At 55.9% G+C, this 11,406-nt stretch overlaps 1 protein-coding gene across 4 annotated transcripts in view; it reads right to left on the bottom strand.

Annotated features, from left to right (window-relative positions):
- The window catches only part of LOC127039232 (interferon alpha-inducible protein 27-like protein 2A), a 28,255-nt gene that overhangs the window by 7,664 nt on the left and 9,185 nt on the right, over window positions 1-11,406 (bottom strand). For 2 of the 4 annotated variants that reach the window (XM_050932574.1, XM_050932577.1), the window contains exon 1: window positions 4,313-4,520. Coding sequence is in view for 1 of the 4 variants with exons in the window: in XM_050932575.1 (XP_050788532.1) it covers window positions 5,049-5,054 (6 nt within the window). In the remaining 3 variants the exon portion in view is untranslated. Of the gene's footprint in view, window positions 1-1,858; window positions 4,521-5,048; window positions 5,177-11,406 lie in introns of those variants that run through there. The other 2 variants (XM_050932575.1, XM_050932576.1) reach the window with 2 other exon arrangements.

The raw sequence follows: 11,406 nt of genomic DNA, 5'->3' as shown, positions 1-11,406 counted from the left end.
CTCCCTGCCTGCCCCAACCCCTCTCCACACTCCTACCTCCTGACAGGACCCCCCAGAACTCCCGACTCATCCAACCCCCCCAGCTCCTTGTCCCCTGACCACCCCCTCCAGAGACCACCCCCCAACCCTAACTGCTCCCCCAGGACCCTCCGTGCTCCCTGTCCCCTGACCCCTATCCACCCCCCCAAAGAGACCCCGGGACTCCATGTCCCATCCAAGCCCCCCCTACTCCCTGACTGCCTCCTCCAGAGACTCTCACTCCTAACCACCCCCCTGGGATCTCACCCCTCCATCCAACCCACCCCGCTCCCTGACTGCCTCCTCCAGAGACCCCCACCCCTAACCACCCCCCAGGATCCCACCCCTCCATCCAACCCACCCCGCTCCCTGACTGCCCCCTCCAGAGACCCCCACCCCTAACCACCCCCCTGGGATCGCACCCCCCCATCCAACCCACCCCGCTCCCTGACTGCCCCCTCCAGAGACCCCCACCCCTAACCACCCCCCAGGATCCCACCCCCCCATCCAACTCACCCTGCTCCCTGACTGCCCCCTCCAAAGACCCCCACCCCTAACCACCCCCTGGGATCGCACCCCCCCATCCAACCCACCCTGCTCCCTGACTGCCCCCTCCAGAGACCCCCACCCCTAACCACCCCCTGGGATCCCACCCCTCCATCCAACCCACCCCACTCCCTGACTGCCTCCTCCAGAGACCCCCAACCCTAACCACTCCCCCGGGATACCACCCCCCATCCATCAAACCCGCCCCCCCGCTCCCTGACTGCCCCCTCCAGAGACCCCCGGCCCCTAACCACCCCCCGGGATCCCACCCCCCCTGCTCCCTGACTGCCCCCTCCAGAGACCCCCACCCCTAACCACCCCCCCGGGATCGCACCCCCCCATCCAACCCACCCCGCTCCCTGACTGCCCCCTCCAGAGACCCCCACCCCGAACCACCCCCCAGGATCCCACCCCCCCATCCAACTCACCCTGCTCCATGACTGCCCCCTCCAAAGACCCCCACCCCTAACCACCCCCTGGGATCCCACCCCTCCATCCAACCCACCCCACTCCCTGAGTGCCCCCTCCAGAGACCCTCAACCCTAACCAACCCCCCAGGATCCCACCCCCCATCCAACCCCCCCCGCTCCCTGACTGCCCCCTCCAGAGACCCCCAGCCTCTAACCACCCCCCGGGATCCCACCCCCCCGCTCCCTGACTGCCCCCTCCAGAGACCCCCACCCCTAACCACCCCCTGGGATCCCACCCCCCCTGTTCCCTGACTGCCCCCTCCAGAAACCCCCACCCCGTAACCACCGCCCCCGGGATCGCACCCCCCCATCCAACCCACCCCTCTCCCTGAGTGCCCCCTCCAGAGACCCCCACCCCTAACCACCCCCCCAGGATCTCACCCCCCCATCCAACCCCCACCTCCCTGACTGCCCCCTCCAGAGACCCCCACCCCTAACCACCCCCCGGGATCCCACCCCACTCCCTGTCCCTTGACTGCCCCCCAGCCCCCCTTATCATGAGGCTGCTCGCTCACCCGGAGCCCTGTGGCCGCCCCGCCCCGACGCTCAGAGCGCAGCGCCGCGGCAGAGCTCTCGGGAAGGCGGGGGTGGCACCTTGCTGCGCTCGGGCCGGGGAGCGCGGACCCTGCAGCTCGCCGCATCGGCATGATTTTCAGTGCCATCGGGTGCCAACCCCTGCAATAGACGCATGGCAGCCGCCGCACACATTCCCTGTGCACAGGGCCGGCTTTAGGAAGTGCGGGGCCCTATCTGAACAGTTTGGACAGGGCCCCGGCAGGGATGACTGTTACATAAATATAAAAACACTCGGGGCTTGTACTCACCGGGCGGTGCTCCGAGTCTTCTGTGGCACTTCAGCGGTGGATCCTTCACTCACTCCAGGTCTTCGGCGGGGCAGCCCAAGAGGAAGGAATGACCCCCACTCCCATCCACGGGCGGCTCCACCTCTGTAGCAGCAGGTGCGTGAACTGGGCACATTGCTCATGACATCTCAACTGTGCAACCAGGGCGGCACTTGGCCCCCTCTCAGCCCTGGGTACATGACTCAGCTGTGCCAGGTCTCTCACACGCCCAGCAAGGCTGGAACAAGGAGCTTTAAGGTGGCTGCAGAAGCTTTTTTTTTTTGTGTGGATTGCATAGGTTTGACTTCTGCTCCCCCTGAGGCCAAGGGAGCTGTGGGGTCAGCCCCTTAGTGGAGTGACTCCATGTAGGCATCCCAAGATTAAATGCTTTGGCTAGATGGCTAGGGAAGTGACACCTGCTTCTGGCACTTTAAAGGGACAGCATGAAGTCATGCCTTTAAGATGAAATTTGCAAACTGCCTGCAATCCACATGGAGTAAAAATAACCCTCCACAACCCAGTTTCATCAGGGCAAGTGAAACACGGACAACCAGTCCACGCCAAAAGCCAGAGGTGGACAGGTGGGTGTAGGAGACAGACATGCTGTAAGAGCACAAGGATCCTTCAAATGCGTCACAACTCAGGTTTGGCCTCAAGGGTGGACACCAGAGTCTGCTACAAAACCCAGGCCCATTGGAGAAGTTTGCACAGACTCTACAGCCTTGATAGCAAGCCTGACTGTATTAGCTCCTGCTTCCCAGCCCATCTCAGGGGTGAACACACGTAGGAAATGGCACAGCCAATGCAAGGCAGAACTGGATTCAAAAAGCTGTTTCAGGTTTAACAATTAAAGGGAGCATTAGTAACTTTGGATAAGAAAATCTGTCTGCTTAAAATAAGGCGTAAGAGGGTCCCTTTCACACAAGACAGTTAGTTCTCCTGCCATTTCTGTTTAAAATAGTCTCTTCCAAACAGCCTTGCTCAGAAGATGTCTCAGCCCAAGATGGAATTAGCAAGGCCACTTGATCATTGCAAATTTCACTTAACCCTAGAGCATCTGGTCACTAAAGAGAAAACACTCCAGCTATGTACAGGAGCCCAGCACCCAGCTACAGGGAGTCAGCTTTTATGTGGGTGTCCATGGACAAAGGAATATGCAACCCATCCCAAAGGCCAGGTAAATCATTAGGGAACCCCGCCCCTTTAACCTCTCCCATGCCTTACACAGAATTAGCAGGACTTATTTATCATTAATGTCCTTAGCACACAAAACTTCCCCCCCCCCGAACCTCTCCCCTCATGACCAGATGGTATAGCCCATATATGTTCTGATCAGGTGTTTAATTCCAAGGTTGGGCACTATAGAGTGATTAAGGCAATAGCTGTTGGCCCAATAAACATAGTGCAAAGGTGGCCTGCAAAGCGAAAAGAACATAGTGCTTTGTTTTCGTTCTTTATGGTGGATAAAAAAAGCTGAGAGGGTTACAAATTCTGCATGAGGTTTTTTTTAATGTTAGAAATTAAGGTCTTGTTTAGCCTATGTGCAACTGGAAAATGAGTGAAATGGTGACAGTGCAAGAGGGCAAGCGTTTAGCAATCAAGAGAGGAAAAGATTTCAAGTCACACTGTTTAAGACTTCGTTTGATGTTAGTTCTCTATTTAACTCTATTGTTCAATAAGCACTTTGGAGAAAGGACATCTTTAAAGATTCAGCACCCCGCCCCCTTCAGTTAAATGTAGGCTCCAGGTCCATCTCATCCAGTAGCCTGTCTCCAACAGTAAGGAGCCCCAGATTCCTCAGAGAAAGGGACAAGAAACCCTGTACAGGCTCTGTGGGATACGCTACTCCACAGGAAGTCCTCATCCTAACCCCTAATAGTTAGAGACTAGCTTGAGCCCTGAAGCAGGAGGTTTTCATATCAAAACTCTCTGTTTTAGCATTATCTATGTTAGCTCTGTAGATTTCTGTTTCAATCCTCCTTTGTGAGGGTCCTCGTCCCAATAAACTCCTGTGGCAGTGAGTTCCACAACCAATTAAGGTTTGAACGAAAGACACGACGCAGTTCCCAGCATATATCCCTGAGAGCCCTGGGGAGTCCTCCAGTGATACCATCACAGCCAATCTTGACCTGGCTGATATTTCTAAGGTTCAAAATAAAAAGTGGGCAGACAAGGTAGGGGAGAACCTTTCAGGCCATCTCTATCCATCGTCAAGAATTGAAAAAGGAACATAAATCAAACTTTGAAACTCTCTTTGCAGGTCACAATTAAATTCCCTTAGAGCTTTTCCTGTTTGAGATCCTGGGTAAACCAAGCTCCCAGGCCAAAAGCTGAAGCTCCCTTCTAACCCTGATCCTGCACACACCCATCAACATAGGTTTAGCTTTTGTAAGGAGTCCCAGAGGAGGGGTCCCTTGGCAAAGGGAGAGATCTTACCCAAAACCACTGTCCTCCAATGACTCTGGGAGCTCCTGTCTTCCTGCCCTAGGGGAAGGCGAACGAGCTGGATCCTATTAAAATACCCTGGTGGCTCCAAGCTGCCCCATTCTCCCACGTCTCGTTCTTCCCAAGCATAGCAGGCACGTAAGACACATGTACATAGCATGCCGCACACGCGTGTTGTCCATCGCCTGGTGAGGCTGGCTTATGCGCCACTGCAGCTGGTTGAAGGGGACCAAATCCAGTTCCAAGTTGATCTGGTTCCTTTTTACCAGCCCCAGGGACACACTCTCTCCAGGGCCCAGTCCCACGTCGGGGCTTCCGTCCCCACTAGACGAGTATGAGCCCATGTCTTCCTCCAGTGAACGGGTGCAGACCCTGTCCTGAGCTAGTACCTGCAGGACGTGAGGACCCCAGCCCAAAGATACATACTTCTAAACATTCCATAACGCCGGCTGACTCCCTATGGGCATATGAAGAAGTATGTAGGGTTGGGAGGGAGGGGCTGCTCCTCCAGGCCATGCACCCAGCAGCCCCCGTTGGTGCTTGGTTTGCTGTTGTCATCCCCTAAGCTGGGTGAGTCGGGCCTCTAGCTGCGCGGACAGGATGGGGTGTGTGTATGAAAATCATTTGCTGGCCCTTGCTGGGGTGCTGAGGCCTTGAGGGGCAAGCCCCCATGTGTACCAGCTCCCTGCAGCATGCACGGGGCTCGCCAGCCAGGATCAGCACCTACCACCATCTCAAGGCTGCCTTCCAGTGATCCTCCTGGACTGAACAAACCCCGGCTCCTGGAGACTCCGAGGCTGCTGCTCCCAGTTCCCCCCTGCTCCAGCTCCTGCCCTGGGAGGCTGGTTCTGGACCCTGAAAAGAGAATGTAACGAAACAGCGGCTTTAGAGACTGTGGGGAGGGGGGAGCTCTGTCCCCTTGCCCTGTTTTGTGAGCACCCCCTAGGCAGGAGGAAGCCGGGAGTGCCTGATGGCAGGGCCACCCTCCACCCTGAAATGGCGAGTGCCCTTGGGGAGTTCAGCTGTGGCTCATGCTGGGGGTGTTGGGGTTGCTTTATCTCCCTTTGGGGCACAAAGCTCTCAGCAAAGCCACATGGGAGACTGAGGGGCAAACCCAGGGCCTGTGCCCCTCAGATCTGGCTCTTGCGCATCTCTGGCTGCAGGCTGATCACACTCCAGCCTGTGATGCTGATTCACTCTGCCAGGCTGCCAGCCTCCAGGATGCACTAGGGAGGATGGTGGAGCTGCAGAGAGTCCAGGTCTATGAATCGGCCCTGGAGACCCTCGCCAAACTCCTCCCAAACTACTTGTGTTTAGGGAGCTTTGCGGTGCCAATTTTGCCCATCTCTCGTTCCCATTCTCCATCTCATGCTCCTGTCTGTCTGCCCACTGAGACCAGCCGGTCCTCTCTCAGTGCCTCACTTTATCTATCTGTAAAATGAGGATCACAGATTTCTCGCGGTCCCAAGTAGCATTTTGTCAGACTTCATTCAATGTTTGCAAAGCACTATGGGATCCTCTGCTGGCAGGTGCTATACAAATGCAAAGTAGTTCTACCACCTGGCTGCTGCCGTGGGTGTGGGTGTGTCAGTATGTGCACACACGTGTGCATGTATGTGTATAAAATGTGCACCGCTGCCCTCCGTTGAATAGAATCAGACTGCTGCAATGTGTTTCATTGTCCCTATAGTGCTAACACTTAAAGATGTTTAGGCCCCCGCTTTCAGAGCAAGATTGAGTTCTACTCCCGACCCTGAGAGCGGCTGCAATGCACAGGATGGCGTCAAAGATCCTGAACCGGTCAGAGATTCGTTGCAGCATGTATCACCTTCTCCCCACCATCTCCATTAAAAGTAACTTCCCCAAAGTGATCCGGCTGCATTAAAACCCTTCCCCGAACCAGCCTCATTTTTCATGGGACAACGACATGTTTTTACCAACCACGCTAAAAGCTCCACGTCCCACCAGCTCCTCTCTGCTCAGAAATGTTATTCATTTGTCAGCGCTAAATGTTATTGATTCCTTCCTGGCGGCGGAGCGGGGAGGACAAGCGAGTTGGGCTGTAAAGGCAGAGAAAGAGGGAATGTCTCCTGCGTAACCTCTCCGGGCTGCTAGGGCACCGCTGGCCCGAGCGGCACTGACTGTAACTGGAGCTACATCAAGACGATTATGTTGCCCACCTGGGGACGAGGGGGGCAGGATGGGCCTGGCTGAAACAACGACGGTGAGATGTGCTTGGAGTCTGATGTTTGCCTGCGGGAGAGGCCAGGGGTGAAGGGCTTAGTGGTGGGGAATGACTGGCTACAGAGACCCTCTCGGTCATGAGTTCAAATGCAACAGTGGGCTGCAGCTTGAAACATTGTACCACTCCAGAGAGCATGAAAAATGAAGCGCTTAGTGGAGACAGGAGAGTCGTCCTAACTGGGCTCTGGGCAGGTGGGTCATGCTAGTGTTACAGGGGGGCTCCGTCTGCCCAGCCGTAAATAGACACGGTGCCAGCAGATGGCACTCTGGAACATGCAGTCTGGTGCCTGGGTTTTGGGGGCCAATCAGACTTGCCGTCGGGCCCCTTAGGTGCTGATATAACGAGCGGGGACTCCCAACAGACACCCAGTTACTTTCAGGGTGTTCTCGCATGCCTGTTTCACTGTCATTCATGCAAATTCTCTGCCTTTCATGGGAGCAGCTGGAAGCACTTTGCCTGTGTCATTAACTAACTAAGCTTTGCAGCACACCTGCCAGGAAGATGTAGGCCTCACCCAACACTGCAGTGAGTGCAGCCACCTCTGGGGCAGAACACAGCAACAGCTTGGCAATACAGGGCACCCCCACTCAGTGGTTTAGAACAGGGAGTAAAGAGATGGACTTTCTAGAAACTGCAGGGGAGCCGGGAGCTGCCGTGGCTCTCTGAGATGAGCTGGAGGCGCTTGATGCAATTCCTAGTGGCCCATCCCATCTGTTGGCTGCCACAGCAGAGAGGCTGTGAATTTACTGAGCCAGAGACTGGACTTCCTGCCTCCTGGCCCAGGGGCAAGTGGCCTGCACTGTCCCTGGCACGACTGCACCTGCAGATCTGGGGTTGCAGGGCTGGCACTGCTCATCAGCATGAAAAACAAACCTCCTCCATTTCTGTCCAGACCCAGATTCCAGGGCCGGGGGCGGCCGAGGGGCCTTGGCTGCATTTGACTCAAATGGCAGATGAACAGCTTGGGCAGCCAAAGAGACTCCTGGAGGCTCGACGGCTCAGGGTTGCCGTTGGGCTGGCTGAGGGTCCAAGCAAATTGTCTCTCCCCACAGCAGGAGAAGGAGCTGCTCCTCCAAGCCAGGGAGAGAACGGGGAGCCCTGCCCCTGCCATTAGCTGGGCTCCCTCCGTTCCAGGCCTTGCTCTCTCTTTGTGGCTCCTTACAGAATGCAGGGGCAGGCCAGGGTTAAGGGGCAGCAGATATAGTCAGGGGAGGACACACAGTGCGAGGAAGCTGCGCAGCCAGGGAGCCAGGGGCTAGAGCAGGGGCTAGTGTGACCCCCGGGAAAGCAAAGGGGTGAATTCAGTTCTCCTGAAAGCAAGGGACAGAGCCAGCTACAGAGCAGGGGTGTATGGCAAGCTCTGCTGATTCCCCTCAATCCCAACCACTAGTCCAGCCCCTGGGCTCCCCTCACCCCCAGTTCTGCCAATGCCCCTCAGCCCTGAGCCACAGTGCCCCTGTGACCCCCGTCGCGTGTCCCCCCCAGCTCTACTGATACCCCTCAGCGCTGAGCCACAGTGCCCCTGCGACTCCAGTCCTGGTCCCCCCCAGCTCTGCTGATACCCCTCAGCCCTGACCTACAGCCCCCTGCAACCCCAGTCCTGGCCCCCCATGCTTTGCTGATACCCCTCAGCCCTGACCTACAGCCCCCTGCAACCCCAGTCCTGGCCCCTCATGCTTTGCTGATACCCCTCAGCCCTGACCTACAGCCCCCTGCAACCCCAGTCCTGTGCACCCCAGTTCTGCTGATATCCCTCAGCCCTGAGCCACAGTGCTCCTGCGACCCCAGTCCTGGCCCCCGCCAGCTCTGCTGATACCTCTCAGTCCTGACCTACAGCCCCCTGCAACCCCAGTCCTGGCCCCCCCCCGCTCTGCTGATACCCCTCAGTCCTGACCTACAACCCCCTGCAACCCCAGTCCTGGCCCCCCCCCGCTCTGCTGATACCCCTCAGTCCTGACCTACAACCCCCTGCAACCCCAGTCCTGTGCCCCCCCCCGCTCTGCTGATACCCCTCAGTCCTGACCTACAGCCCCCTGCTATTCCAACCCAGAGCCTCTCAGGGCACTGCTTGAATCCTGCAGAACTGTGGGAGAAACCCACCACTAGCCTGGCAAATGCCCTCTGCTATCATACACGGCTGCCGATAACCTTGCCCCCGCATGGCCTAATCCCCACACGAGACCTCCTCTCCCTGAAGCAAAGGAGAGCAGGACAAAAACATTGACCCAGCAGAACTGCTCCCTCGTTTCCCTAATGCACAGAGCAAGCGAAATCCAGCTGGGGAGGGCGAGCAAGGGAGCACGGAAAGGCCTGGGAACTACTAAACTTCACAGAAACAGGCTCTGTTTCAATCAGGAGCTGGAGGTGACTTGGGGGCTCCTGTTGTGCAGTGGAGGCAGGAGTGGGGAGGGGTTTTCCCTGGTTCCAGTAATGAGCCAGTTTACACCTGTTTGACTGGACCCCAAATTGTCTCTGACCCAGCTCGGAGCTGACAAGCTTCTCCACGTTCCCCTTCTGGCTCAGGAATCTTTGTACCGTGTGTCATTTGCATCCTGGGTCGGGAACCGCTGGCCGAAGCAGAGCTGTAGCGAGCTCCCCAGCCTGGTGGCAAGGCCACTGGGTTTCTCCTGGATGTTTTCACTCAGGATTCATCCAGTCTCACTGCTGCTTATTCATAAAGGGGAAGGCCAGTCTGGTGCTTAAAACACAGATCTGGGAGCTAGGACTCCTGGGTTCTTTTTTCTGGCTCAGGGAAGGAGGGAAGCTTAATAGCTGGAGCAGGGAACTGGGTTCTCCTGTGTGGAGCAGACAGAGCCCTTAGGATATTTAGCTCCATAGAGGTACCTAGTTGTAACCCAGAGGCTGAGACGACCAATCGGACAATGTCACACAACAGCCCAGGGGAAAGGCCAGGTGAGCAAATCCCTCCCCTCCAGGATCCAACCTCAGCGTCACTGTCTGCTGAACCCCCTGGCTGACTCTCTAGGCGTTATAGGCAGATTTATGGACTGGATCCTCGGCGGGAGTGAATCAGCCGAGTTCCATCGGAGCCGGTGGAGCTGCACTGCGTATCTCTTCCTCTGGGCTGAGTTTTGATGCCCTCAGCAGCCAGACGCTCCTGTCGTGATACTTTGGGGCAGATTTTCACAAGAGCCTCATGCCCGGCGTGCGCCCAACGTGCTGGACTCTTTGGGAAATCTGGCCCACGTGCTAATGCACTAGGGTCAGTGTTCCACAGAACAAAGACCCCAGATCTATCCACTGCTTGCAGTGTAGACAGAAGGAAAACACGAGCACGCCTACACTGGGGTCACGGGGTGGGACGTACCCGAACTAGCTTTAATCCTATTAGCTCAGGGCCCGGAGCAGTGAAGCTGCAGCAGCAGGAGATTCAACCCACCCGGAACCCTGGATAATAACTTGTGGGACGGCCCGCGCAGCTGTGGCTTTGCTGCTCCAGGACCTGAGCTCACTAGATTAACGCTAGCGTGGGTCTGTCACCCTGCACTCCAGTCACATCCCGTGTCTGTAGTCTAGACCCAGCCAAAGATTTACTACATGGGCTATTAGTAGCATACTCCTGGCATGTTGCATACCGAAAGGTTTCTGTTAACTGAAATTTGCACCTCCTTATAAGGCTGTTTCAGATACATGCATCATGCTGAAAAGCAACCCAACCTCCGCCCCGCTTTCTGCTTTCAACCCCGAGCAGAAGACTGGTTTGCCAAACTGCACCAACAACCCAGGTTTATCTCTTGTTGGCCAGGCTGGATGGGCTAGTCATGAAAGCACCAGAGGGGCATTCAAGAAATGTGGCGCCAGTTCCTACCTCTGCCACAGACTCTTGAGTGTGACCTTGGGCAAGTCATTTCACCTCTGTGTCAGGGTTCCCTGTCTGTAACGTGGGGAGGATGCTGCTGGGAGAGTGAAAGCTGGGCATGATTGTGAGGTGCTCAGATACTACAGTGGTGAGGGTCAGATCCATTCTCTGGCCTGGGTTATGCAGGAGATCAGACAAGATCTAATGATCTCTGCTGGCCTTAAATCAGAGCCCAGCTAGATAGAAATCTACAGTCTGAGCCGTGCAAATCACCGAGACTCCTGAACCGCTAGAAACTCAAGACTCATGTGTTAAACCAGCTCTTCTTGCTTCCACAGTCTAGGAAGGTTTGAAATACTGAGTCTGAATTCTCTCTTTGACATCACACCCAGGTGGGGCACATGGGGTGGGGAGATTCATTTGCCTTCTTTCTTTCACTGCTTGCAAGGTTAAAAGTAAAAAAACAAGAACCCCCACCCCAGCTCTGTTTTATTCAGGTTGTTGTGCAGGAAATATTTCATCTTTCTTAAGGCTGCCTTAGTGAGGTGAAAGGCACACATTTAACAGGGATGGGGACTTATTTCTAGCTTCCCCTAGCTGTGAGATTATACAAACCAGACCCCCCAATAACTGTGTGTTTATTACCCTAACACAGACCTTGGCTCTGCCAGCTGGGGTGCTCAGGCCAGAACAGAATTCAAAGCCCCAAACCATTTCCTCTTTCTTTGCACAATTAACTCCTAGTGCAGGTCATTTTTTCTGCTGCAGTTGGTAACTCTGTGAGCTCCTGCCTCAGTCTGGCCAAGTGCTGTCTGCCGGGAGCACAACAAATGTGCCTGTGAGTCACCTGGCTCAGACCTAGAACTGTGTTAGCTCAGAGGCTGGGCTGGTGCTTAAGGCACTGCCTGGGGACTCAGGAGATCAGGGCTCAATTCCCAGCTCCGCCACTGCCTCTCTGTGTCACCCTGTGCCAGTCACTTAGTCTCTCTCTGCCTCAGTTTCTCCCATCATTAAACAGGG

Source organism: Gopherus flavomarginatus, chromosome 22, assembly GCF_025201925.1.
Source record: "Gopherus flavomarginatus isolate rGopFla2 chromosome 22, rGopFla2.mat.asm, whole genome shotgun sequence".
In the NCBI taxonomy this organism is placed as follows: Eukaryota; Metazoa; Chordata; order Testudines; family Testudinidae; genus Gopherus; species Gopherus flavomarginatus.
The sequence above is the reverse complement of the archived record's forward strand: the minus strand, read 5'-3'. Positions and strand labels throughout refer to the sequence as shown.